Source organism: Diplotaxodon limnothrissa, linkage group LG1 (genome assembly GCF_057381915.1).
Source record: "Diplotaxodon limnothrissa isolate DT_005_m linkage group LG1, D_limnothrissa_male_GT1.1, whole genome shotgun sequence".
Lineage (NCBI taxonomy): Eukaryota > Metazoa > Chordata > Actinopteri > Cichliformes > Cichlidae > Diplotaxodon > Diplotaxodon limnothrissa.
In genome coordinates this window covers 36,895,410-36,918,576 of record NC_140596.1, presented here as the reverse complement: position 1 = coordinate 36,918,576, position 23,167 = coordinate 36,895,410, and the positions used below count along the sequence as shown (strand labels likewise).

General features: G+C 38.3%; 2 protein-coding genes across 5 annotated transcripts; one reads left to right on the top strand and one right to left on the bottom strand.

Moving 5' to 3' along the window:
• Positions 1 to 1,455: 1,455 nt before the first annotated feature.
• LOC146640128 (myoblast determination protein 1 homolog) lies at positions 1,456 to 3,880 on the top strand. The gene is made up of 3 exons (XM_085350134.1): positions 1,456 to 2,197; positions 2,610 to 2,682; positions 3,603 to 3,880. Exons 1-3 carry the CDS (start codon positions 1,667 to 1,669, stop codon positions 3,809 to 3,811), a joined length of 813 nt encoding a protein of 270 aa, XP_085206260.1. The 5' UTR covers positions 1,456 to 1,666; the 3' UTR covers positions 3,812 to 3,880.
• Positions 3,881 to 4,959: 1,079 nt separating this feature from the next.
• Positions 4,960 to 22,602, bottom strand: LOC146640127 (troponin T, fast skeletal muscle isoforms-like). 4 transcript variants are annotated; one of them, XM_085350108.1, is made up of 15 exons: positions 22,442 to 22,602; positions 17,260 to 17,299; positions 17,133 to 17,146; positions 14,889 to 15,017; positions 12,360 to 12,377; positions 12,070 to 12,090; positions 11,001 to 11,019; positions 10,845 to 10,890; positions 10,040 to 10,156; positions 9,852 to 9,929; positions 9,411 to 9,524; positions 9,188 to 9,297; positions 6,601 to 6,691; positions 6,342 to 6,382; positions 4,960 to 5,253 (listed from the first exon to the last, which is right to left on the bottom strand). In XM_085350108.1, exons 2-15 carry the CDS (start codon positions 17,277 to 17,279, stop codon positions 5,217 to 5,219), a joined length of 855 nt encoding a protein of 284 aa, XP_085206234.1. In that variant the 5' UTR covers positions 17,280 to 17,299; positions 22,442 to 22,602; the 3' UTR covers positions 4,960 to 5,216. The 4 variants fall into 4 exon arrangements, with proteins under 4 accessions (XP_085206234.1, XP_085206241.1, XP_085206246.1 ...); XM_085350115.1 differs by lacking the exon at positions 12,360 to 12,377; XM_085350120.1 differs by lacking the exon at positions 12,070 to 12,090 and having other exon boundaries at positions 4,961 to 5,253; positions 22,442 to 22,600.
• Positions 22,603 to 23,167: the final 565 nt, after the last annotated feature.

Here is a 23,167-nt window from a genome sequence, read left to right as displayed (position 1 = left end):
CATTTATTTAAAGGATTATACCTCTGTGAATGAGAGCAATCCCAAAAAATGTTCAAACTTGTGCATCCAATTGATCTTTGTAGAGTCATTAAAGTAAAATCATTCCATCCCAGAAAAGAATTAATTAACCCAATTAAAATAAATTATTAAACCCCCAAATTACCATGATATCCGTGCCCATGATGAGTGTATTTAAATCTCTGACCTCAACTGGATGTATCTGTAGTCATATATAGAAATTTCTAGGCCCTACAAGGCTCCATGCAATTCATATGAGTCTAGAAGAATAATGGGATTTCAACAGTGTACACTGAAACCTTTAAAAAGAACATAGTTCACCTGTTTGGCCAAACTGACCCCCCCCCCCCCCACACACACACACACACACACACACAAACACACACACACAGGGACGAGAGGGAGCCATTTCTTTCTTAGATCTGAGCCCTGACGGCTGTGTGACACATTGACCTGCTCAGCAGGACTGTCAGGACACCGCAGTAAATCACTGTGCTTGTCTAGTGTAACTTCATTACGACTCTATTCTATGTATTCTATTGTGCTTGTTTATTGCAGAAAATCTTTTTCAATAACCTACACAAGAAATGTCTTGTGTAGGTTATTGTTTTTAACATTAAGCTGAATGTTATAGTACTGTTTCTGAAAGGAATTCTCTCTGATTTACTGTGGCATGGATCTTCACCTTTGAACAAACATGTTTAAGAATGAAAAAGAACATATTATCACATCTTTACGTGGGTGTGATTGGAAAATCATTGGGATCTTAAAGCAGAAATAGGGTCGGTGTCAAGCTTTCATAAATTGTCAGATAACTGTAGAAGTTGCAAATTAATAATAATTAAGCTTTCATTTGGATATATTTCACGATATACTGGTAATTTTAACCCTATAATGCCCTTTGTATCATATTTGATACATGAGTTTCTGAGACCTCTATCTCATCAACATGATCAAAACTTGCCATAATTTCAAAATGTTATGGACAAAACTCTTTTTTTTTTCTAAAATTAACATTGTTTTTAACAAAAAGTTGCCAAAAACACCCAATGTATCATTTGTGATACAACAAATATACAATAAAAATGTATCATACACAGCATGATATGGTATCAGAAACAAACTAAGGTTCTTAGGTGAGGTGTAATGATGCTATTGAATGGCCATTCACACATGTGTTTGATCACTTAACTAGGACCATGACATGTATTCAGAACAGACTGAATGATTTGTAAAGATGGACACGATTGCTTTTTTATTGCTTCCTTATTGTTGCTGAGTTTCACCTCAGTGACCTCACATTACTCATTCATTCACACACACTCTCAAACAGACACACCCCTCACACCATTGGTCCCTTACGCAACATGCCCCGCCTCCACACTGCCTCCTTTATAAAAACAAACTAAGCTAAGGGAGGTGAAGTTCCACAGACTATCCCTTTAAACACACTCTCAGCTCCACAGAGTCACTTTTAATTTGCTTTTGAAAGGCCAGCTGACTGACAACGAGCAGCTTCTTTTTTTCACACCTTTCATGTTATGGCTTTTTAATTGAGGAGACTTTTATTGTGTTTTTCCTGTTATCACAAGGAGTTTTTAAGAAACCTTTTCATCCTCCTCACCTTTGATTTTTCGGAGGGAGTCCGATGGATCTGTCAGACTTTCCCTTCGTTCTCTCTTCAGCAGATGACCTCTATGACCCCTGCTTCAGCACCAGTGACCTAAACTTTTTTGATGAACTTGACACCCGGTTGATGCATGCCAACTTTTTGAAGTCAGAGGACCATCTTCAGCACCACGTCCCCATCACAGAAGAAAAGGACCAGCATGTGAGGGCCCCTGGGGGCCTCCACCAGGCAGGTCACTGCCTGCTGTGGGCCTGCAAGGCCTGCAAGAGAAAGACAACCCATGCAGACCGGAGGAAAGCGGCGACCATGCGTGAGAGGCGACGACTAAGTAAAGTCAACGATGCATTCGAGACACTGAAACGCTGCACAGCTTCCAATCCAAACCAGAGACTGCCCAAGGTGGAGATCCTCCGCAATGCAATCAACTACATTGAGTCCCTACAGGCGCTGCTCAGAAACAGCCAGGATGATAGCTTCTACCCGCAGCTCGAACACTATGGGAGTGACTCAGGAACCTCCTGCCCCCACTCCAACTGCTCTGATGGCTCGGTGAGTCCGTGAACAGCTGAGCACTTTATGTGCTGCCTCGTTAAATGTAAAGAATCTGTTGAGGATATTTATTGTTGGCAACAGTGAAGAATTTTTTTAATGGACTCAAAATGCAAAATGGACTCAAATGCATCTGAAATGTTTTGCAGTTATTAATTTTTCACAGTTTTAAATATGCGTGAGACGGCTGTTTCAAATGCATTTCTTGTACTATGTGTTTACTGTAGATGAGCTGTTTCAAATTTCAGTTTAGTGCCTAAATTTAGCTATAAACAGGACTCAGATTTGATTACTGTAATAAAATAAAACAATCAGAGACAGCATTAATTAGTCAGGCTGAAATATCAAGAAAACCATCAGTTTTTGTAAATGTTTGTGGTTGATTGTGACATGGTCTGATCCTTGTTTTCAGGTGGATTTTATCTCACCGAGTTCAGCCAGAAGTGAAAACAGTGACGCTTCGTACTGCAGCCAGAGAGCAGAGGGTGAGTTTGTCAGTATTGTCTTCTTATAAAACTGCTATCAGTTTGCAATTTTCCAACTGTGTGTTTGCTCTCTTTTTAATTTGACCAATCCTTTACAGTCTTCGAGAATATTAACATTTTAATATTTAACAAAACATAATCATTGTTTAAAATGGCCTCTCTTTTTTTCTTCTCTGTTTTAAAGTAAAATCATCTTTTACTCTTTTTAAATATATTTTATGGGGGTTTGTTGGCCTTTAAAAAGAAAGGACAATGGAGAGAAGACAGGAAAGCCGGGAGGAGACACACAGTAAATGGTTTTAGGGCAGATTTAATCCTATTACCATTTTGATATACTGAGTCCAGGGTTAGTGAGCTAACCCATCAGTCAGTCTTCACACTTTTCTACTAAATCTACCGTGTAATGACATCACAAGTGTAATTTTATAAACTCTCTTTAAAACTTTAAGACAATTATCACCAAAAGCTGACATTTTACCAGAGCTTTGGTGAAGTTATTGATGGCAGCCAACATCACATTGTTCTAAGTTCTTGCTATCTTGACAGATGACAAAACCGATATTTCTCTTTTTTTAATATATATATATTTTTTCTTTTAATGCATAGTGTACTGTTTCAGCTGCTAAAACATTTATGCTAGTATGATAAAAATTAGAATTATGCATAATTATTAAGCTTGAACACTAGCATGAAAAATGAACACAGGGTAGTTTGGACACTACACTGATTTGCTGCACCATCATGTGGTTCAAAGGAGAATTATGCAGGAGTTGACCATTTACTCTTTTGATACAATCAGTAGTTCTCTTAGTGCCGGCTACTAACTCTTTTAATGCACTAGGTTTTTTTAAGCTGGTCTTTTAATTCAACCAACAAAAGCAAGTAAACCAAAACTGATTTCTCCTGTTTCTTTTCTAAAGATTGCAGCAGCAGCAGCAGCAGCAGCAGTAAAACATCACTCATTTCCAGTTTGGACTGTTTGTCCAGCATTGTAGAGAGGATCAGCACAGATCAGACTGCAGCCCCCCCTGGGGACAGCGTGGTCCCCCAAGGCCCTGGATCACCTCACACCGGCACTGCTATCTCCAGTCTGTCTGCCGAGTCCAGCAACATTTGTGAATCCGTCTAAAGCTGATGGCGTAGGGACTCATTTTCATCAAAAAACATCTACCTCCAGGAGGAGGAGGAGAGCACAGGTGGCATGAAGAAGAAAACAAACAACAGTGTAATATTCCTGGGGTTTTTTTTTGGTTTTTTTTAAGTCTTCAGATTAGGGACTTATAGAAGACATTTTTTTTTCTTAAGCTAGCGTCTCACTGAATTAGATAAAGTATTTTTTCCTGTGGTTGAAGACTTTTCTGGTGGATGACAAATTAAGTTTGAGTCTAGCGTCATCAGTTTTTAGCCTCCTGGATGAACCGAAAACTGCAGAGTGGCTGATAAATCAAAGCACTGCTATAAAAGAGACGACAGTTGGATATTTATACATGCTGATGATAACTGAGGACCATTTGGTGCACCTGCAGTTGACTGTTCATATAATACCATATAGTACTTTCAAATGGTTGCTAAAATAGTTGCGTAACACAGTATGTTTCTATATTATTTATGTATTACTGAAATGTAAATAAAGACATATTTATATTCTGATTCCTTTATTTAAATATGATCACCCCATAGCTTTCATCTTCCCTTATATTTTACTCTTCATTTTCAATAAGAGACAGCTGCCAACATCTGGATTTTTGGGGACACACCATTGATATATGGTCACCTTTTAAGTCAATGCAACAGTCAAAGATCATGAGTATTATTCATTCGGAGTCCAACTGACAAAAAGAGCCTAAAGCTGTCTTTTACTTCTAGTTTTGGTCTCCAATTGTGCTGAGCAGGTGGTGTAACTTGTGTGGATACTTTTGGTTTCACTCTAAAATCATCTTCACGTTTTAAAAACATCACTCTTAGGTAAACCAAAAGATCAAAGACAATCTTCTGTAGAGCTGAATTCTACTTTTGTGTTTCTATGAGTGACTTTCCTTATTTTACATACAGTCATCACTCATTTCATCTGTTGATAGCACAAAGATGTTGATATTTGCAGTGTCTCTGAAGTTTCTTTTAAAGTCTGCTTGTAAAAACAACAATTTGGCCTAAAGCTGAAAAAAGTAATATGATGTGAAAATTACAAAAGTTTTTTCAAAAGTTTTTCTTGTTTTTCATGCTGAACTTGCACAAGGTTCATCTATTCTTTTCTTTCTTTTCTCTATTCTAACAGACAAACTGAGAGGAGAAATGAATGCATTCACACAGATGATTGTTTAAAGTGCCACATGTTCTTTATACAAACAAACCATAATTTTTATTGTTTATTTCATTACTTGAGCTAAAATCCTTGTGAAACTATCTCACTAAGGTAAACACAGGCACTAGCTTTGTTGTTGTTGCTGTGGATGTCATCGGGTGGGCGACTGGAGCTACTGCTGTGGTCGACTGAAGATGCCTCCTGCTCAGGCTGACTGGCACCGAGGGGCTGCTCACTTCCTGCGGCGTGATGCGGCTCCCTTCTTGCTGCTGCAAGGTGCAAAGTACAAAAAAATCCCCAAGAATCAGATCTGTTCAGTAGGCCTTTATGAATATCACACACATCATGCTAATGTGAAGTTACTGTATGAATACCTGAACAAAGACTATTTTATAAGCAGAGGTTTATTCAAGGGCTACATACAGCCCTATTTGCTAAATGTTTCAGACAAGTAAAACCATTTCCTGATAACCTTTTATTGTACTCCATGTTTTCCCCCTTTCTTTTAGTGTGAAGAGGTAAGAGTATATTCTAAAAATAAAAGGTATTACTGTACAGTATTTACCTTATAAATAAAGTGCCTTGAGGTGACTCTTTTTGTGACTGAAAAATTTTGTGAAACTTAATTGAATTGAAATTTCAAATTCAAAAACACACCATGAACAACAGTCGTCTTGCACTAAATTGAATTTATAATATGCAGAGGGTTAGAAAAAATGACAATAAAATTTCATTTCTTTGTAATTCAAACAGTTTGTTGGGATCTAAAACTGTTGTGCGGCTTCTGCCCATGAATTAAACATGCTTAACACGACTGAAAAGCTTTAAGTCAACAGCGCCCTCTGTTGCTAAAACATGTTTTATGACTACTTTCAAAAAGTAACCAGAAGGCATATGGTTGCATGGATGTAGAAAAGTCTATGGGATGAAGTATATCCTATAAATGTCCTTACAGATGCTGCAGACTTTAAATCTACAGACAAAACCAAATGATGTTGCAAAAGGAACAAGGACGAAGCATAATAAAGCAAAATATAGAGAAAGCGCCTGGCTTGCTATATTAGTTAAATCTGCAAACACATGGTGCACAGGCAGAAACGTATTCTTTTGTCAATTAAGAAAGCTCCATGTCCTTTGAGAGGACAAAATAATAAACTTACTTTATTTAGCATAAAATGAAATGAACTACTTTGTGAGTGTTTTTAATAGATTGAGTCAGGAAAAGGTCAAATCAGTGCAACATTACTACAAAGACAGATTTCTGTCCTTGTATGTCTCAATCACTCTCCTAAGAAGAGGGAATTTAGTAGTATTTAGTTTTGCTGCCTGATGTGGTCTGTTTATGTTCATAACTTACTGTTTCTGCAGTTCATCAATACGGTTCCTGAGAGAAACAACCTGAAAGACATCATCATTAGATACTTAGAAAACCTGTATGTTTGAACACTGAAATGCTACTTGTTGTTGTTGTGGTAGCACAAGTGACACCAGACAGGAAATGATGAGAATGATCTCAAAAGAGGTATTAATCGGATGTGAAAATATCTGACCCTACCTTCAGGTGAAAAAGACAAACCAGGACATTTGGCAACCAATACATATATTTCTTTACCAACCTCATATCTTTGCCTCTTAAGCTTCTCACAGTGGTCGTATTTTATTGCCTCAAGGTTGTGCAGCCATTCCCACAGCTCTTTTGCCTTTTCCCTAGCAAACACAAACCAAGGATTCAGTCTTATGGCTAAAGCAATAAAAAAAAAAAGCAGTTTTCATCTTTACCAAACAGAGTAAGAATTTTTCACTTAGCTTTTTTGTCAATACTAAAGAAGTGCCACGTGAAAATTCACCACAAGCTGCTCTATTTTTGACATAATGGTAAAGAAAAACTATTCTGAATTAAAAAAAAAATTTGAATCCATCTTCTTTTGTTTGTTTTTTTCAAGCATTTTAAACATTCAAATACTGCATCCTCAGTAAGAGGCTGCGAGAACAGCAGGGGGACTCAACTGAACGATGACATAAAAAGACACATAAGGAAAAGGGGAAGTGGGATGGAAGTGGGTTGCAAAGTTGCTTGCAGTGCTAAACAACTGTGGGCAGACTAGAAAAGCCTAAATAGCAAGGCCTGTATGCAGGGCTCTATAGTGCGACCAATTTGGTTGCAAATGCGACCACATTTTTCAATGGTGCAACTAAAATAAGTCTTAGGTCACACTGGTGTGACCAACTGTTCAGTAAAAAAAAAAAAAGTCTCCGCAACTCTGAAAGTCTCCGTGTGGTCAACAACAGACACACATTATGCCCCTATCGTGGTCTAAACCAATCAGAGATAGCCAAGGGCGGGACCTCTCTGATTGGCCGTGGTCCAGATAGTCTTGTAGTCTTTCGCGTGTACGTTTGAAAGTGCAGGGCAGGCGGATAGAAAGAGGTGAGTAGCTTGAATAAAGTGATATCGATTCAATCCTGAATCGACTTCTAAATATAAATATATTTTGGGGCTAAAAGCTGACAGCTCACTGATTCTGAAGCGTTCGTGGGTCCGCGCTTTGTGTTTACTCTTTTTTTGTGCTAGATTCTGAGCTGCAGGTTTTGTCTCTCTCCAACCAAAATTCACTAAACCAGCAGCAAAAAAAGATCCAAACTATGCTTCACATTTGATAAATGTTCCCTCTGACTTTCGCTGTTTGCTTCGACCACGCTTCCAATCACACTTCAAGCACAGCTCTCTCTCTCTCTCTCTCTCTCTCTCTCTCTCTTTCTCTCTCTCAGTGTACTTTAAGAACAGTTTCCCATCTAAAAATCTGTCTTCTGCATTATTCATTTGCTTATTACCCACCAGTCTACCATTGTTTACAGCGCTGTTGGCCGCTGTCTTTTTTTTTTTTTTTTACTTAAATGTCCTCAGACAAGAAAGCCTAATTTCTGAATATTGCAGAATATTTTTAAGGTTATCTGCTATAAAAAGCCAGGCCAGGAAAATTGCCTTCATGTTTTTCTGTGTTTTATTCTCAGTTACTTTGACACAAAGGCATCTGCTGTGATGTTCACAATTCTGATGAAGTCTCACATGTATCAGTACTGATAAATGACCAGAATTATAATATTTCTGACTGTCTGAAGCAAAATTGATTCGAATCAAATTGGGACCTTGTGAATCGGAATTGAATGGATTATAGAAATCAGTGATGATACCCAGCCCTAGTGAGTACCCTTGGCCCGACAGAAGTGGATGTAGTGGATGAAAAATTTGGGTGCGCCTAACTTTTGAGCTGATACGCCTAAGAAAAGAAGTTAGGCACACCAGTGCAACCGTGGCAAAAAGTTAGTCTAGAGCACTGCCTGCATGAGATTTGGATGTCCAGAAGCTGCTGTGGGTGGGCACTGTGATCTGATTGAGTTTTGGCTGAGCTTGACTTTGTGTGTGTCACAGCAAGGCAGTGACTATTTTTAGAACCATGTTCATTTACCATTTTGGGTTGAGTTTCTGGGAGAATTTTAAGATAATCTTTTGACAAGTTATTGCTTTTAACAGTGCCTGATTGCATTGTATGTATGATTGTAAAGATACGATACTGTTTTTATAAAACTTCTCTGAAAGTCAAGAAAACATGAGAATTGTAAGACATTTGCCTTAATTTTTGAATATAAATCTTTACTCAAAATGTGCACTTGTTATATAGCATATAAAGAGCTCAGTTAGTTGTAATCTGTGAAATATTTCATGGTAATCATTCATAATAATAATGGATTGGATTTATATAGCGCTTTTCATGGCACCCAAAGCGCTTTACAATGCCACTATTCATTCACACACTGGTGGAGGCAAGCTACGGTTGTAGCCACAGCTGCCCTGGAGCAGACTGACAGAAGCAAGGCCATCACCAGTAGGGTAAAGTGTCTTGCCCAAGGACACAACGACCAGGACAGAGAGGCCGGGGAACGAACCGGCGACCTTCTGGTTACAGATGCGCTTCCCAACCCCCCTGAGCCACGGTCGCCTCACATTCATCTTCTTCATGTTGAGTCAGCTGCTGTTCCAATCTATCTGTTGCTAATACATTTTAAAAGAACAAATTATTGTAGGATCTACTGTTGTTGTGATGTGGAGCTATATCAAAGAAATTGAATTGAATTGAAAAGAACAGTGAAAATGAAATCAAATATCTTCTGTGGGTTTCCTTCATTTGTTCCCCTTTTTGTTACCTCAGCTTGTCATCACTGAGATTATCGACTTTCAGGGGTTTGCATCTCTCTGCAAGAACCTTCTTCTTCTTTTCTCTTTCAGTCTGCTTCTTGCCTCTTCTCTGTTCAATCTAGAGAAACATCACACACAATTAAAACTGTAAGTCTGCACAATTATTTAGCTGGCTGCTTTGTGTGAAGCTGTAGCAAAGATCTGAAACTTAATAAGTGAAACACATGGTACCCTCTGCAGGTGGCTGCTTAAGCCCGATCCCATGTTTGTCAGTGCTATCTTCTTCTTGGCATCATCATCAGCCTTTCTCTGAGCGTCGGCCTCCTCCTTTCTCATCCGCTCAGCCTGCAGAATGAATTTTAAAATTTGATTATTACAGAGCAAAAGGGAAAAAAAAACAGCTTTTCTGTTTATACTGAGTTTGTCCAAAGGATTTTTGAAATTCCTGAATGAAATTACGGCTGCAGTGAGATATGCAGCATATTTGAAAATCTGAATAAGTAGCAATCAGTGTGTCACTACTCTTTTTTTCATCTGTATCCTTGCCTGCTGCTGAAGATTAACCAAACTACTGGAATCATTAATTACTTGAGAGAGTGACCAAACTGTTAAAAGAGATTTGTATTTTGTTCTGATTCACACCAGATCAAAAAGAGACAGTTTTATGCGTACCTCCCGCCTGGCCTGCCGCTCTTTATCTTGCTCAGCGCGAATCCTCTGCTGCTCAGCTCGCTCAGCACGACGCTTCTCCTGAAAACACAAATCAAGATACTTGATGGTCCTGCAATGCTTATTGACAGAAAAATACCATTACATATTCTGGGTTCATTCTGTAATAAATAATTGGGATGCAATCTCACAATTCTCTCCTTGAGAGCTATGAGTTCCTCTTCTTCCTTCTTCCTGCACTCAAAGTGAGCATCGATCAGTGACTGCAGCTCTACAAGATCTTTGTTTTGACGTTTCTTTTGGATATCCTGTAAGACAAGAACGGCATGAGGCTGCCTTCATAAACATGTACTAGCTGTGATCATACATGACACAGCTGATTGCTAGCCCAACACTATTAGAGAACCGTAAGTTAGTAGCAACAGACCCTTATAAATTCAAATTATATACATGGCAGATTACACTGTGTAATAATTGGAAGGTTGCTGGCCAATTGCTGGCTGCTCCAGTCTGCATCTAATACATTCATCAGATATTGAGCACGCGCTATGAGGTTAGATAGAAAAGAAAAAAAGGAAAACAGTGAGTGAATGGGTATGAATAAGTGAATGAGACATGTTGTATGAAGCGCTTAAATAGAGTAGAAAAGCGCGATATAAGAACCAGTACATCTACTCAAATTGTGGGGGATGGCCCATTGGTCACACACAGAGTCACTGCAGGTGGAGCAAGGCCCATGGGAAAAAATATGGACTCAAACCTGAGTAATTATAATTTTTGTTTATATTAAAAAAATAAAACTCTACTTGAGCTATTAAACTGACTTTTACTTTAGAAAAAACAAACCTGGTTCTTTAAAATGGATTCTTCTTTTTGTACAATGATCAAAAGTGTTGAGGTCTGGTTTTTAGTTTTAAAGTGAGACAAGGACTTAAGTTCAGCTTTATGTATAATCCTTTTCTGGCTTCATTTTAACATTTTAACAAGTCAGCTTACATCAAAATCCACTTTCTCGCCATCTGGGATCTTCGGAGCAGTGGGCCTGTAAAATAAAGTATGAGAGGTATAAACAAATAAGGTAATTTATAGTATATAAATGTACAGATGCTAGCTATGCAAAAGCCTCAGGTTCAAACAATAGTGCATACTTACTTAAACTTTGGCTTCTCTTCTGGGTTTTTGGCACAGAAAGAAAAACAAAAACACAACAGGGACAGGAGAGAGATTGAAATATTAGACATATAAATGTAGAGAGAGTGTAGTGTCTAAAGTGCTGGTTAATTAGGGAAGAAGATCCAAGTGGACAAGCTGAGTTATTTCTGAGGCTGCAGGTTGTTTCACACCTCCAGTAGATCATTGTATAAGAGTGAGTTTTAATTGTCCAATACTTTCCATTAACAGTGACCCAATTACTGTGCATTAGCTTCTGATTTAAGTAGCCTAATGTAATTACACAGCATGAATTGTGGGAAATTTACACAGTGAGTTCATATGTAGCTGTTAAGAGTAAAGGCTAGAAAATTACTCTGTGCATGAAGAGATATTCAATAACAAATAAATTACAATTTTGTCATTTATGCATTATGTAAGATTATGTAAGAAAGAATTAGGATTAGTAGTAAAATATTTTACAGTCCCCTTATATTTCTGAGGTTTTTATAGAGGAAAAAAAAGTAAGAATCTACAATATGATCAAATCTGTATTGCTTATATGACACCATTATTTATTTTTAAAAGTATGACAGAGCGTCACAGGTTATATTACATTCCACAGGCCTAAACTAAGAAACAAGAATGTTGATTTGATGTAGCATTTGCTGGTAAGCCCATCGGTGCACAGGAACGAGGCCACTGTAGTGTGTTACCTTACTTTTCTGTTATTTTTTTGTGCATTAGTGTGTAAATCAAAACAATATGATTTAAAAAGTGCAAATCAGGATCAGTATGCGGTGTCATAAATCAACACATAGAAACCTTTTATAGTTACATTTACTGAACATACAGTACATCAGTGCACACTTGTCACAACGAGGGACTTTGTATTTGTAACTGTTACTGTTAATCTTTTTTGTGGTAAAGACATAACTGGGATTGGGATGTGTGTGATTAGCATTTTATTTTCTTGCAGGAACCTACTATAAAAAAATAAAATAGAGACGGACAACATGGGGAGGGAAAAAACAGGCAAAGCAACATGGACTCAGCAGGAAATGCAAACTACCATCTTGATCTCCCTCCTCCCCTGGCAGGACACAATCATGCAAAAAAGAGAAGAAGCACAGATGAGTGGTGCAGCCCGTAACCATGACTCAGTATTAATGAATCCTTCAACCCGTTCCTCCAGGTCACATTGGTCACCTGATGCACAGACTAAACCGAATTGATTAATTCTGCCTTTCTCTTCAAGAAAGATCAGAAAAACAATTATACATGTGTGAAAGGTCCCCAGCCAACAGGAAAACAAAGAACAGGTTCAATGAGAAGAACAGAGAAGAATTCAATTCTACATACCTTCTTCTTCATAGGCCTCTGCATGCAGCAAGCATCCAAAGCAAGAGCAGAACAGAAACCATTAGTGATTGGACTGGGCAGCCTGTTCCTGTCCTCTTCATGGTGCGCAGCTTATAAAGCACATTTACAATATTGGGGTGTTTATATTCATACTGTAGGCAGCAGCAGCCACTGCATAAGTCCCATATCATGGCATGCATTCATTCTAGATTAACGTCGCAAGCACCTGTTGTTTTAAGTTTTATTTTGATAGGCAGCTGACTCCATATCAAATCTTGGATATCGAATGTTCATGTTAACTGAGTTTTAAGAAAAGCTTTCAACACTAAAGAAATAAATCGTTATTATTTGAAAACCTTTGTAAATCTGTCTGAGAATGATTGCAGTCAGTTATGCAGACACTAAGAAAGTTGCATATTCAATCTATGGATTACCAGAAGGATGATGCAACTACTTGAAAATGGTTAAATTGAAAGTTGCCATACTATTTTTACTCAACTGTGCCTGGGCCATGAAGCTGAACAAAAAATTATTAAATTGAAGCAGTACAGCAAGAGTTCATTAGTTCAACAATAGTACACCAAAGCAAGGGACTTCTGCAGTGACTCTGTAATGAAAGATTCTAAATTTATTCGAGGGCTTGACAATATGTTTTTGCACCATAATACCCCAATGTAAATGCTACAGAGCAATTTGCTGGTCTCACTCCACATATACACACAGAAAAAAAGAAAGCTGGACTGAAGAAAGGAAAAGAAATTGCAAATTGCTTTTACAGGCTAAAATTTCCCATCATCCTTTATGATTTGGTCTTACAGAGTGACACGAGTTTGCCAAAATGCAAAATACTGGAGAAGGTTATAAAAACAAAATGAGACACTAAATGGATAGAAGACCATAGATGACCAACGAAACCAATTCATGTAAAAGCAGTGAATGTTCTTGTCCTCTCTTTCAAGATTTATATGCACAGCTCATATTCCAAACACACAGCAATATTGCTTAACCAGGACAATGAAAAATGGTTTTACTGTGTCTCTTCTAACACTGATGATGATGCAATTATAACTAGACATTTTAGAGAGCAAAATCTACATGTTTTCTGCAGTGCACTCCCAAAAGCGGTATCTACAACAAAAGGCCCTTATGTCACTAGAAAAAGACTAAAGTGGAAAATGTATTGATATGTAAATGACAGCATTCATAAACTCAAGATTTTTCAGTATGCCAGTGCAACTTTTGTTGTTCTGTTTTTGAATGATAACATTTTGTAAAGTACATGACTGTGACCAGTATCCCATAGTGATATGTTACCTAGATTATAAGAAATCGTATAATCTAAGGATAGCACCAGAAAAGCACCAGTAAACTACACCTAAATTTGAATTGCTGATACTGCCTGGGAACCTTCCAAGAACTAAAACATATTCTGACCCTTTGTGTTTTCACCTAAGTCTAAACCCTGCAAACATGTTTAAATGTATACATATGGTTATATTTAAGAAAACAAAAGAGTCAAACACATCTCACATTTGGAGGAGATATACTGTTACTAGCTATGTTGTGGCTAATTTGACAATGGGTAACTAGACAATGGATAAACTTGGGTAAGCTAATTCTGGTTTTCGAAAGATTTAAAAACCTGTTCTGCATTAAAAACATCCATTAATTTGATCTAGGTATCTTCAGACCCTCTTATTTTCAAACAGGGCAGTTATGAAGAGAAGGCAACACCAGTGGAAAGGGCTAAATGGAAGCTAAAGTGGAACTAGATTAGTCAACTGCCAAAATATCGAACCCAACAAGGCACCTGAGTCTTTTATCATCTGATTAAAGGTGAAGTGTGGTTTGTTAGTCTTGTCTTGACATAACTGAGATCAGTGCTCCAGAGTATGTAAAAATCACATATGTAGTCTGGAGATGAGATATTATCAGTTTGTTCTGAAGGAATTTGAAATGTCTGTGTGAATGGAAAGTAAAAAAACAAAAAAACTTTAGGATGATTGGTGTTTCTGTTTTTTCACCGTTACAGTGTAAAAATAAACTGCATATTTACTTTGAAAATAATGAGTTAAGAACAACTTACTGAGCATTCAGAATTCATACCACAAAATCTAGCTGGTGCATAATAATCCACAAGTGGATTTTTTTTTTTGGACGTTTTAGTTATTTGTTATGTGTTTCATCCTGTCTTCCTCCCATCACATCTGGTCATGTCAAATGGCCCCTCCTCCCTAGGCCTGGTTGTGTTTGAGGTTTCTTCCTATTAAAAGGGAGTTTTTCTTTCCCACAGTCGCCAAGTGGCGTTGTTTGATTGATGGGGTTTGCTCTGTATTGTTCAGTCAATAAAAATGAACTGAATATTTCCAAATATAAAATCAAAAACTTTAGTCATAGTGTTTGTCCTTTTGACTTGTCAGGTAGGATATTATTTGCAGTGTGTGGATGGTTACAGGACTGACTGTCCTATGGTTTAAAGTGCTGGATGTCCTGCAGAAAAAAGGTGACGGGACTGCCCATGCCACATACCTTCCTCCTCATGAACCACCTGCTGCACCACCTCTGGCTCTGGTTCTGGTTCAGGCTCTACCTCTGCTTCTGCTTCTACCTGGGCCTCCGCCTCAGGGGCTACTTCTACTTCTACTACCTCCTCCTGGGCTACGGGCACACAGCATGCACCAAACCACCGGGGAGAGGGAGGATGTCGGAAAAGGCCGTTAATGAAGACCATAGACATGACAGAGCCATTAGAAACCAAAAGTGAGAGAGTACTTTAGTTACAGAGAGGATAGTTGAGCGAACAAGGAACAGTGCTGCTGGAGAACAAAGAGAGAGAGAAACAGATGATGATGAAAAATAGTCAGTTGACCTTTCACACAGAAGCCATATCGAACTGTTGATGTATAACTGAATGTATAACTGAAGAACAAACATTCTGGCTCACAAAGATCATTTTAGGTTATCGATGTAAAAACCTATAGGCTATCAGATGATAACTGAGCTCATGTTTAGAACACCATGTTTTGCAATCTAATATTGACAAAATGTTAGATATTAATGAATTATTACTATTCTGACATTTCTGAAATATTTTAAAAGACACTGTCATGGCATTTTCAAAAAAAAGAAAAACTGGTGTTTTACACTTGTTTTACATTATAGTTCCAATACTGTAGATTATCATGACATTATCAGTGTTAATGATAACACCCCTTTAGTTTTATTCAGGAACAATTTAAGCTTGTCTACACATGCTAATATACCTGAGCATGATAAACCCTAGGAACATGTTTACTGCCTACAAAATGTTTCACAAATGTATTGTAGGGAAACTATGATCAATGAAAATAATGTTAGCATAACTTAATAAAATGTTTATTAAGTTAAGGTAACATTGCTAAACTAGTTTTTAGCTCTATCTTGTTAGTTAGCTAGAAACTAACCCGTCCAAAAGATTTTCACAGATATCATAACATCCTATTATTAAATATTCCTTTGAGCACCACCCGATTTGCTTGTGATATTTGGATGAATAACTAAGCATTATGGTTTTCATCCAAGCAGTTTGCTACATCAGCTGTTCAAAAAATAGCTGTTGTGTGAATTAGGTCAATGACGGAGGTACTGACATTAACAGATGACCATGTAAACAAGTCACATGTCGAGAAAAATGTAGATAGCCGGATGCTAAAAAACATTTTTTCTTCCATGTGAGTAAAAACTTCACTCCGCCAGAGAAGTCACCCTTAACTTGGAAGTATTTGATTGAGAGCTAGATGTTAGTTATGCTGCAGTAACAAAATAAAGATAAATAAATATGGATTAATGAATGAATAAATAAATTAATAAATCAATAATATGCTGTATTTTTATTCCAAGTACTCCCAGATTATGAGTTTCTTTTTTTCTTCTACACTGTACATACATGAGAGAAGGTTCAGATGTAATAGCATTGTCACCCCAAATATTTCTAATATAACTAGAATAAAAAGTGGAAGGTTAATTTTGCAGATCCTAAATCCTGTTGGAATCCTAATTTCATCTATGCATATGTTAGTATATAGTAATTTCACGGCTGGTGCCAACATCAAACACTTCAAATTAAGGGTAAAACAAACACTCAACAATTAGTACAGTGGATAAAGGTTGTGATGTCTGGCCGATCAGTTGTCTTTACCTTCCTCTTCTTCAGTTATTGAAAAAAAAAATATGGTGGGACAAACAAACAACATTGTGTCATTTCATAATCACATTTAAATTTGAATTTGATCAAGAATCAGTCATAGGGGAAATGTTTAATTTGTATTTTAAATGGCAAAATGCAATATAATAAAGGCTTATGACATTATTCCCAGTGTAGCTTGGGACAAAAGGAAAGCAAGTGTCTCTGTGAAATCTATTTTCACTTTCAAGTTCAGTATATATGTGACAGGTGAAAAATAAAAGTAGCATATTCTATTAATGTTGTAACTGAAATATTTTGCTGTTTTCTATAAAATGTATTTATTCAATGTGTACAGTATACCAATGGATATAACAGAGGAATGTACACAATCAAGCATTGAGGCTCTAAAATGAGATTTTACCTCATCCGAAAGACTTCAAACAAAACAGTGCACTTACATGGGTAGCACACCTGCTAAGTTTGAAGTAGATCAGATGATCACTTAAGTAAAGTAAGTGAAGAACAGACAAACACACCGGCAGACGAACAGAGACTCCATGATTTATTAGCTAGATGAAAATGAACCAAACTGTGTGGTTGTCACTTACCCTCGATATTGTCCCTGAAACATGAAAAACACATCTTTCAAATATCAAACAAAAAATGTTTTTTTTTTTTTGATAAAGAGTGAGTTTAAAAAAGAAGAAGCATGAGTCATTATTGGTGGGCACTTACACTTCCTCAGTGTCAGACATAGTGACAGCAGACTTTACACCTGAGGAGAAAGACAAAGAGTGAGGTACAGCAGTGGGATTGTGCCAGTACAACAAAGTAAACCTGGGATTCAATTCATGGGAACATGAGAAAACAAGCCAAAATGTATATTTTACTTTCCAGGTAAATTTTGTTCGTATTCAGGAACTATGGAAAAACATCTCTGCATTTGCAGTGACATAGAGGCTTTGTCCACACTAGCCTGGATAGATTTGAAAACGGCGTTTTCATCTGAAAACGCTCCGCGTCCACACTAGCGTCTTCAGTCGTTTTCACAGAGTTGTGCGTCGTCATTGAAACAGCCGAAAATGCTTGGGTTCTAGTACTGTGCATGCATGAAACGCAAGAAGATTCGACCTGCCTTATTTCTGTCTGCTGCTTATTTACTTTCCGGCTCTTTGAAACGTTGCAGCGAGTTTGTTAAATGGACTAACAACAAGGTGGAGTTGTTGCTCCACCTTGTACAAAGTTGCAAGTACAAAGTTGCAAAAGCGAGTGAAAGTTAAAGAATTTGAAGAAAAGCTATCTGGAGCATGTACAGACTGATATTAATCTTCAATAGGGCTGTCAAATTTGAGAGCAAACAAAACAACTGCTGTATAATTCCCTCCGCTATCTTAGTTTAATTGGTCACATGACGGCATCATATGACTAACATGCATCATCGTTTTATAAAGTCTCCGTTTTCACTGTCCACACTGCGACGCGAAAGCACCGTTTTCAAATGTATGTGTTTTTGAGAGCCTTTTCAAAACGTTGTGTTTTCCATGAGTGAAAACGCCGTCTCAGTGTGGATGGGAGGCCAAAATGGAGAGAAAAGGATGCGTTTTCAAACAGAAATACATTAGGACGTAGCCTCAGTTTGAGAATAACTGAGGTTATTCACTATTTTTGGAATTCTTCTATCTAATCTGTGACAGTTGTTCCTGTGCCTGCTTATAAGGTGAGAAAGCAGTCACATAGTGTATCTGTCCTTACTGTAGCATTTCCACACCTAATCCAGGGCTGTTTACTCAGCTGTTTGGAAGGTGTTATCCTCTTTGCAAGTTTGTGTTGATGTGTGAGAATTCAGTCCGCAAACACAGAAGATTGTCATCAGCACTTATCATATAAGCCAACCAAGCCATGGGGTAGGGTGTTGGAACTCCAAGCCAGTGTATTCCTAGTGTCTGTCCCAAGTCTGGATAAATTGCTGCCAGAGGGTTGCATCTGGAAGGGTATCCAGCCTAAAATGTTGGCCAAATCAAATCCATGGATCATGAAAAATGAGATCTCCATGCTGGAATTGGTTTCCAGGTAAACAATGACCGCCTGTGGTGCTATTGGGAAACAGGGTGCCAGTGGAAAGTTTGCTACTGTTGGCTGAAGACAAAAGAAGAGGAAATGGAGGAGTTATGCTTGGAAGCATCAAGAGAGAAGAAAAAGCAGGAGCGGCAAGGTGAGAGGGACTTCAAACGTAGACTATGGCTGGTAAAGGGAGAGAGGTGCCTGATATGATGGTGAGAAGTAAGCTAGATATATTGTGTGTGCAAGGAAGGGAAGTAAGGGCAAGAGCAATCAAAGGGCTCTTCTGCTATGGTTTAAATAGGAAGTGAAATGAAGCAGAAGACGAGTTTAAGCATTGCAGAGAGGAAAAGTACGGTGGCCCCTAGAAATAAAGCACGTACAAAGTCCAAAACACATGCAAACTCCGAAGCACATACAAACTGCAAAGCACGTACAAATTCCGAAGCACGTGCAAACTCCAAAACACATGCAAACTCCAAAACACAACGGAACTGCTCTTGGACGCTAGGGGCAGTGCTGAGCTCGATTTGCAAAATAAATGGCAAGTTTGTTGCAAACACATGGAGTTGGATACCAGCGGAAAACACCTGCAAGGATAGAACAACCACACTCATATATATTCAAATAATTTAAAAAAAAAAAAAAAGTTCATTTACCTGTTACTACCACACACCAAATCCGGTCGTTGGTACTTCCTGGCTTGCGTAGCCACTAGGTAAGAAAAACTCAACACTGCCTCTAGTGTCCTGGAGCACTTCCGTTATGTTTTGGAGTTTTCGGAATTTGCACGTGTTTTGGAGTTTGTACATGCTTTAGAATTTGTACGTGCTTTGGAATTTGTAAGTATTTTGGAGTTCGCATGTGTTTTGGAGTTTGTAAGTGTTTTGGAGTTTTGTAGGTGTTTTGGAGTTTGTACGTGCTTTGGAAATTGTACGTGCTTTGGAATTTTTAAGTGTTTTGGAATTTGTAAGCGTTTTGGAGTTTGTATGTGCCACCGTAGAAAAGCATCAGACAAGATCACAAATTTGAAGGTGAAAATCGAAGGCATGACATGGAATATAAATGTGCGTATACACCACACATTGGATGTCAATTAATTAAAAGAGAAAGAGGAATTTGAAATGAGTTGAAATAAGTGGTATCTGTGCAGGACATGTATGAGGATCGAGACAGAGTAGTGAGGTTTGTGGTAGGAGTGACACCAGAGCTCTGGTCTCAGCCCCTTTTTGGGACCAGGTTTAAGAGAGTCTGGAGAGAAGAGAAATGAAAGATACAAGATAGAATACATGTGTGTGAATGAGAGAGAGCGAGATGGGCAGAAAGGTGAAAATGCAAGGAGCAGAGATAATGAAGGTAGATGATACCTGGGGTCAAGATTAGAAATCAGTACATCAGAGGTACAACTCAAGTTGATGGTTTGTAGATCTCTAATCTCCTGCAAGGCAGGACAAAAAGAGGAACGCCTCAGATAAAATTTATGGATGCAGTTTAAGACCACATGCAGAGTGTCGGTGTGACAGAAGAGGATGAAAAGTAGGCAGTACTGTACCGACCCCTAAAAGAAGTAGCCAAAAGAGGAAGAAGATGCTTGTAATATGAGCCATCTTTAGCTTAAAGATCATTAAAGGCTTGTTTTGACCTGTCTAGGATGTACGACACCTCTCACCCTATGACAGCTGGGATAGGCTTCAGCTCCCTCATGAGCCTACTGCAATATACTAGACACTACACATTAGCTCACTAAAAAGAGAGCAGTAAATCATCACTGTTTCACTTCACTTTTGAAGCCCCATTTTTGGATTGTTTTTAAAACAAGCAGTAACCCGACTTAGTTGATTTTACATTATAACAATCTGAAACTCTAAAATGGCAAAGGGTGTATGTGCATCTTAAACCAATCCACTTAAATCCACAGGCTAGATATTTATTTTATTCTCCTGATCTGTGAGGACATAAAAAAATTAACTTCACCTCCTCTGCAGAGATAGAGCAGAGGCAGAAATCCTTTAGCAGCTGGACAAATTGAATAAAAGTGAGTGCATCATAGTGAAAATGAAAAGTATGACAAATCAGTCAAATCAGATGCTAAAAAAATGGGCTAAACAACTTCAAGCAAATGTCTTCAACAAATATGTTTATGTGCTTTAAGAGTTCGAAAAGCATGACAAACAAAATCTAATGAACCCCACTGTGAAAACCTTCTTTTAGTCCCTTTTGCAATGCTGAGTTCCAAACAACTTCCCCATGGTTAAACGTACAAGGATAAGCTCTGTTGGAGGACTGCTACCTCTCTACATAGTCTATATTCAACTATATCATATTTGATATATAAAAAGTGTCTTTGGATGACTCTTTCACACTTAGTGTGGGCACAGCTGCAGAGGACCCAGAGGATTAGCTCTGGATCATATTTCTACCCATCAGCTGAGGAACAGTGTCCAAATAGCTTCTTTAATCCCTCGACTCCGTCCAGCGGGAGGATCCTTTCCAGTTAAACAGCCAATCTCCAGCCACCTCCGACAAATGAGCTCTTTGATCGACTTACAGCTGACAGCAGTCTCACCTCTGTGTGTCCAGCATTCATACAGCACATACCTACATTTCAGCGCTCTGTATATTTAGTGGATGGCGACTTCATTTCTTCAGTATGAGAACACTGAATGCTGAGAAGTCTTTCTGAGTCTTTCTGAAACTAAAACTTGGCGCTGAAACTGAAAGACTGACATAACAGGTGAGACGGCGGAGGAAAGTCGCATCCTGAGCCAATCATACTCAGATTTAGATTGAAATACCAACTTGATAGGAATATATAGACACATCACATCAGTCTGGGTGAGAGAAGATAGGTAGGTAGAAGATCAAACCTCTGTGTCTCCAAGATGAAACACCTGTTTGCAGTGCTTCTAAGAGTACAAAGGATATGGCATAATGACAATGATCTAAGATTAAAGAGCTACCAAGGCAAAATGCTTGATTAAATGCAGAAATCTAACAATAAGCATCTTCTCATCTACAACCTGAAACACAATGCTAAACTGGTGTACATGTGAGCATCTCTTCAAAAATCTTAATGTGTACATATTTGTGTGAATTTGTAAGTGGAATCAATGAAAATAAAAATAAATACCTGCTTGATGTTATGAGGCTCAGAGAATCTGCATATCTTTGTGGTTAGACCCCCTGATAAGCTCTAGGCTTATGTCCATTGCTCATTTGAAAGCCTCTCCAAACCACCATCACAGTATTATCCTGGAGTTACATTCATATCAGACATTTCAGAAGGACTAACTTCACATCTGAAGCCATGCTTCATCTCGATTGCAGCAGGTATGTTATTTGGGAATGACTGTAAATGTAACATAGATTAGATACTTAAAGTTGGAGTATCAAGTCCCTTCGCGTCTTCACAGTATGCAGTTTCTTGTACAACAAGCTGCTTAAACGTACTAAGTACAGCTGTCAGATTGCTTGAATGCATTTCTCCTTCATTGCAAATGATGATCAGCTTTAGAAAGCACATACATTTTGTTTCCAGCTTTCATCTTACATAGAAAATTTTTTAAGTGAACTTCCCAATCAAATTAGCCCAAGAAATTGGACTCCAGCTCTTGATATGGACTATAAACCATCCAACACATAAAGTACACATGCAGTGAACATGTCTATGTCCAAATGCTACTTTGCAGTGTTTGAGGACAAACTGTTATCTGGTGTTTATGACCCTGAGACTTCCTTCTCCTTCTCCGCAAATGTAACAAAACCAAAACCTCCAAAGCAGATATAAAAGAGCAAACAAAATCTCAGAAACCATCTTCAAATGTGAATCCAGGCTCTCGAGTGTCTCTTGTCATCTTACCTCAGAGATGAAGAGAAACTCCTCAGACGATGGAGATGAAGGTCTGTAAGGAACTGCAGGCTCCGCTCAGAGAATAAGTCCTTGTGTTATAGTATGTGATACTTGAGCCCATCAGGCCCTTATTGGCTGTGGGATGAGAACGAGGTGTGTGTGTAGCATATATGTTTATGTGTGGAGAAGGTGGGGAGGGTGTGGGGGGCCTGCAGCTATGACCCTGGAGAAGGAGATGGGTGAAATACTATGGATGGAAGAGGAGGGCTCAGGTTTTGGAAAGGAGCAGCTGAGAAGCTTCTGTTGCTAAATTTACAGTGATAGAAGGCTGAGTGTGGAGCTTACACATAAGCTTGGCATCCAGACAATGGAGAGAAAGTGTGTGTGTATGTGAGTGTATGCGTCAGCCGCTTCATCAGCCAGTCAGTAAAACAGCCAGTCAGAGTGAAAGAACAATAATAGAAGCGGGCTGCACACTGAATGCCCGCTGACAATCTGTCAGTTTTCTGTGATTTAAGGAACAATAAAAAAGACAATACTATGTCCTGCAGAACAAGCCTTTAATAAAACGAATAAACCTTTGAAAAACAGTTCATCAAATAGATTCAACAGACAAGATTTAAGGCTTTGTTGCCTGTTTTTGATAGTCATGGTAGTGTTGTTACTCCAGTTGTATAAACAAATACATACCATTGCATAAGGGTGGTTTTCTGTGGGGGCGTGGTGAACCATGGA

Excerpts from the sequence above, each read along its gene's own strand:
- LOC146640127 (XM_085350108.1), bottom strand. The coding sequence starts at position 17,279 with ATGTCTGACACTGAGGAAGT. Across the intron at positions 9,930-10,039 it reads TAGCTCTCAAGGAGAGAATT|GAGAAGCGTCGTGCTGAGCG; the intron begins GTGAGATTGCAT and ends TTGTGTTTTCAG. Across the intron at positions 5,254-6,341 it reads ATTGATGAACTGCAGAAACA|CAGCAAGAAGGGAGCCGCAT; the intron begins GTAAGTTATGAA and ends TGCACCTTGCAG.
- LOC146640128 (XM_085350134.1), top strand. The coding sequence starts at position 1,667 with ATGGATCTGTCAGACTTTCCCTTCGTTCTCTCTTCAGCAGATGACCTC. Across the intron at positions 2,198-2,609 it reads CCAACTGCTCTGATGGCTCG|GTGGATTTTATCTCACCGAG; the intron begins GTGAGTCCGTGA and ends CCTTGTTTTCAG. Across the intron at positions 2,683-3,602 it reads CTGCAGCCAGAGAGCAGAGG|ATTGCAGCAGCAGCAGCAGC; the intron begins GTGAGTTTGTCA and ends TCTTTTCTAAAG.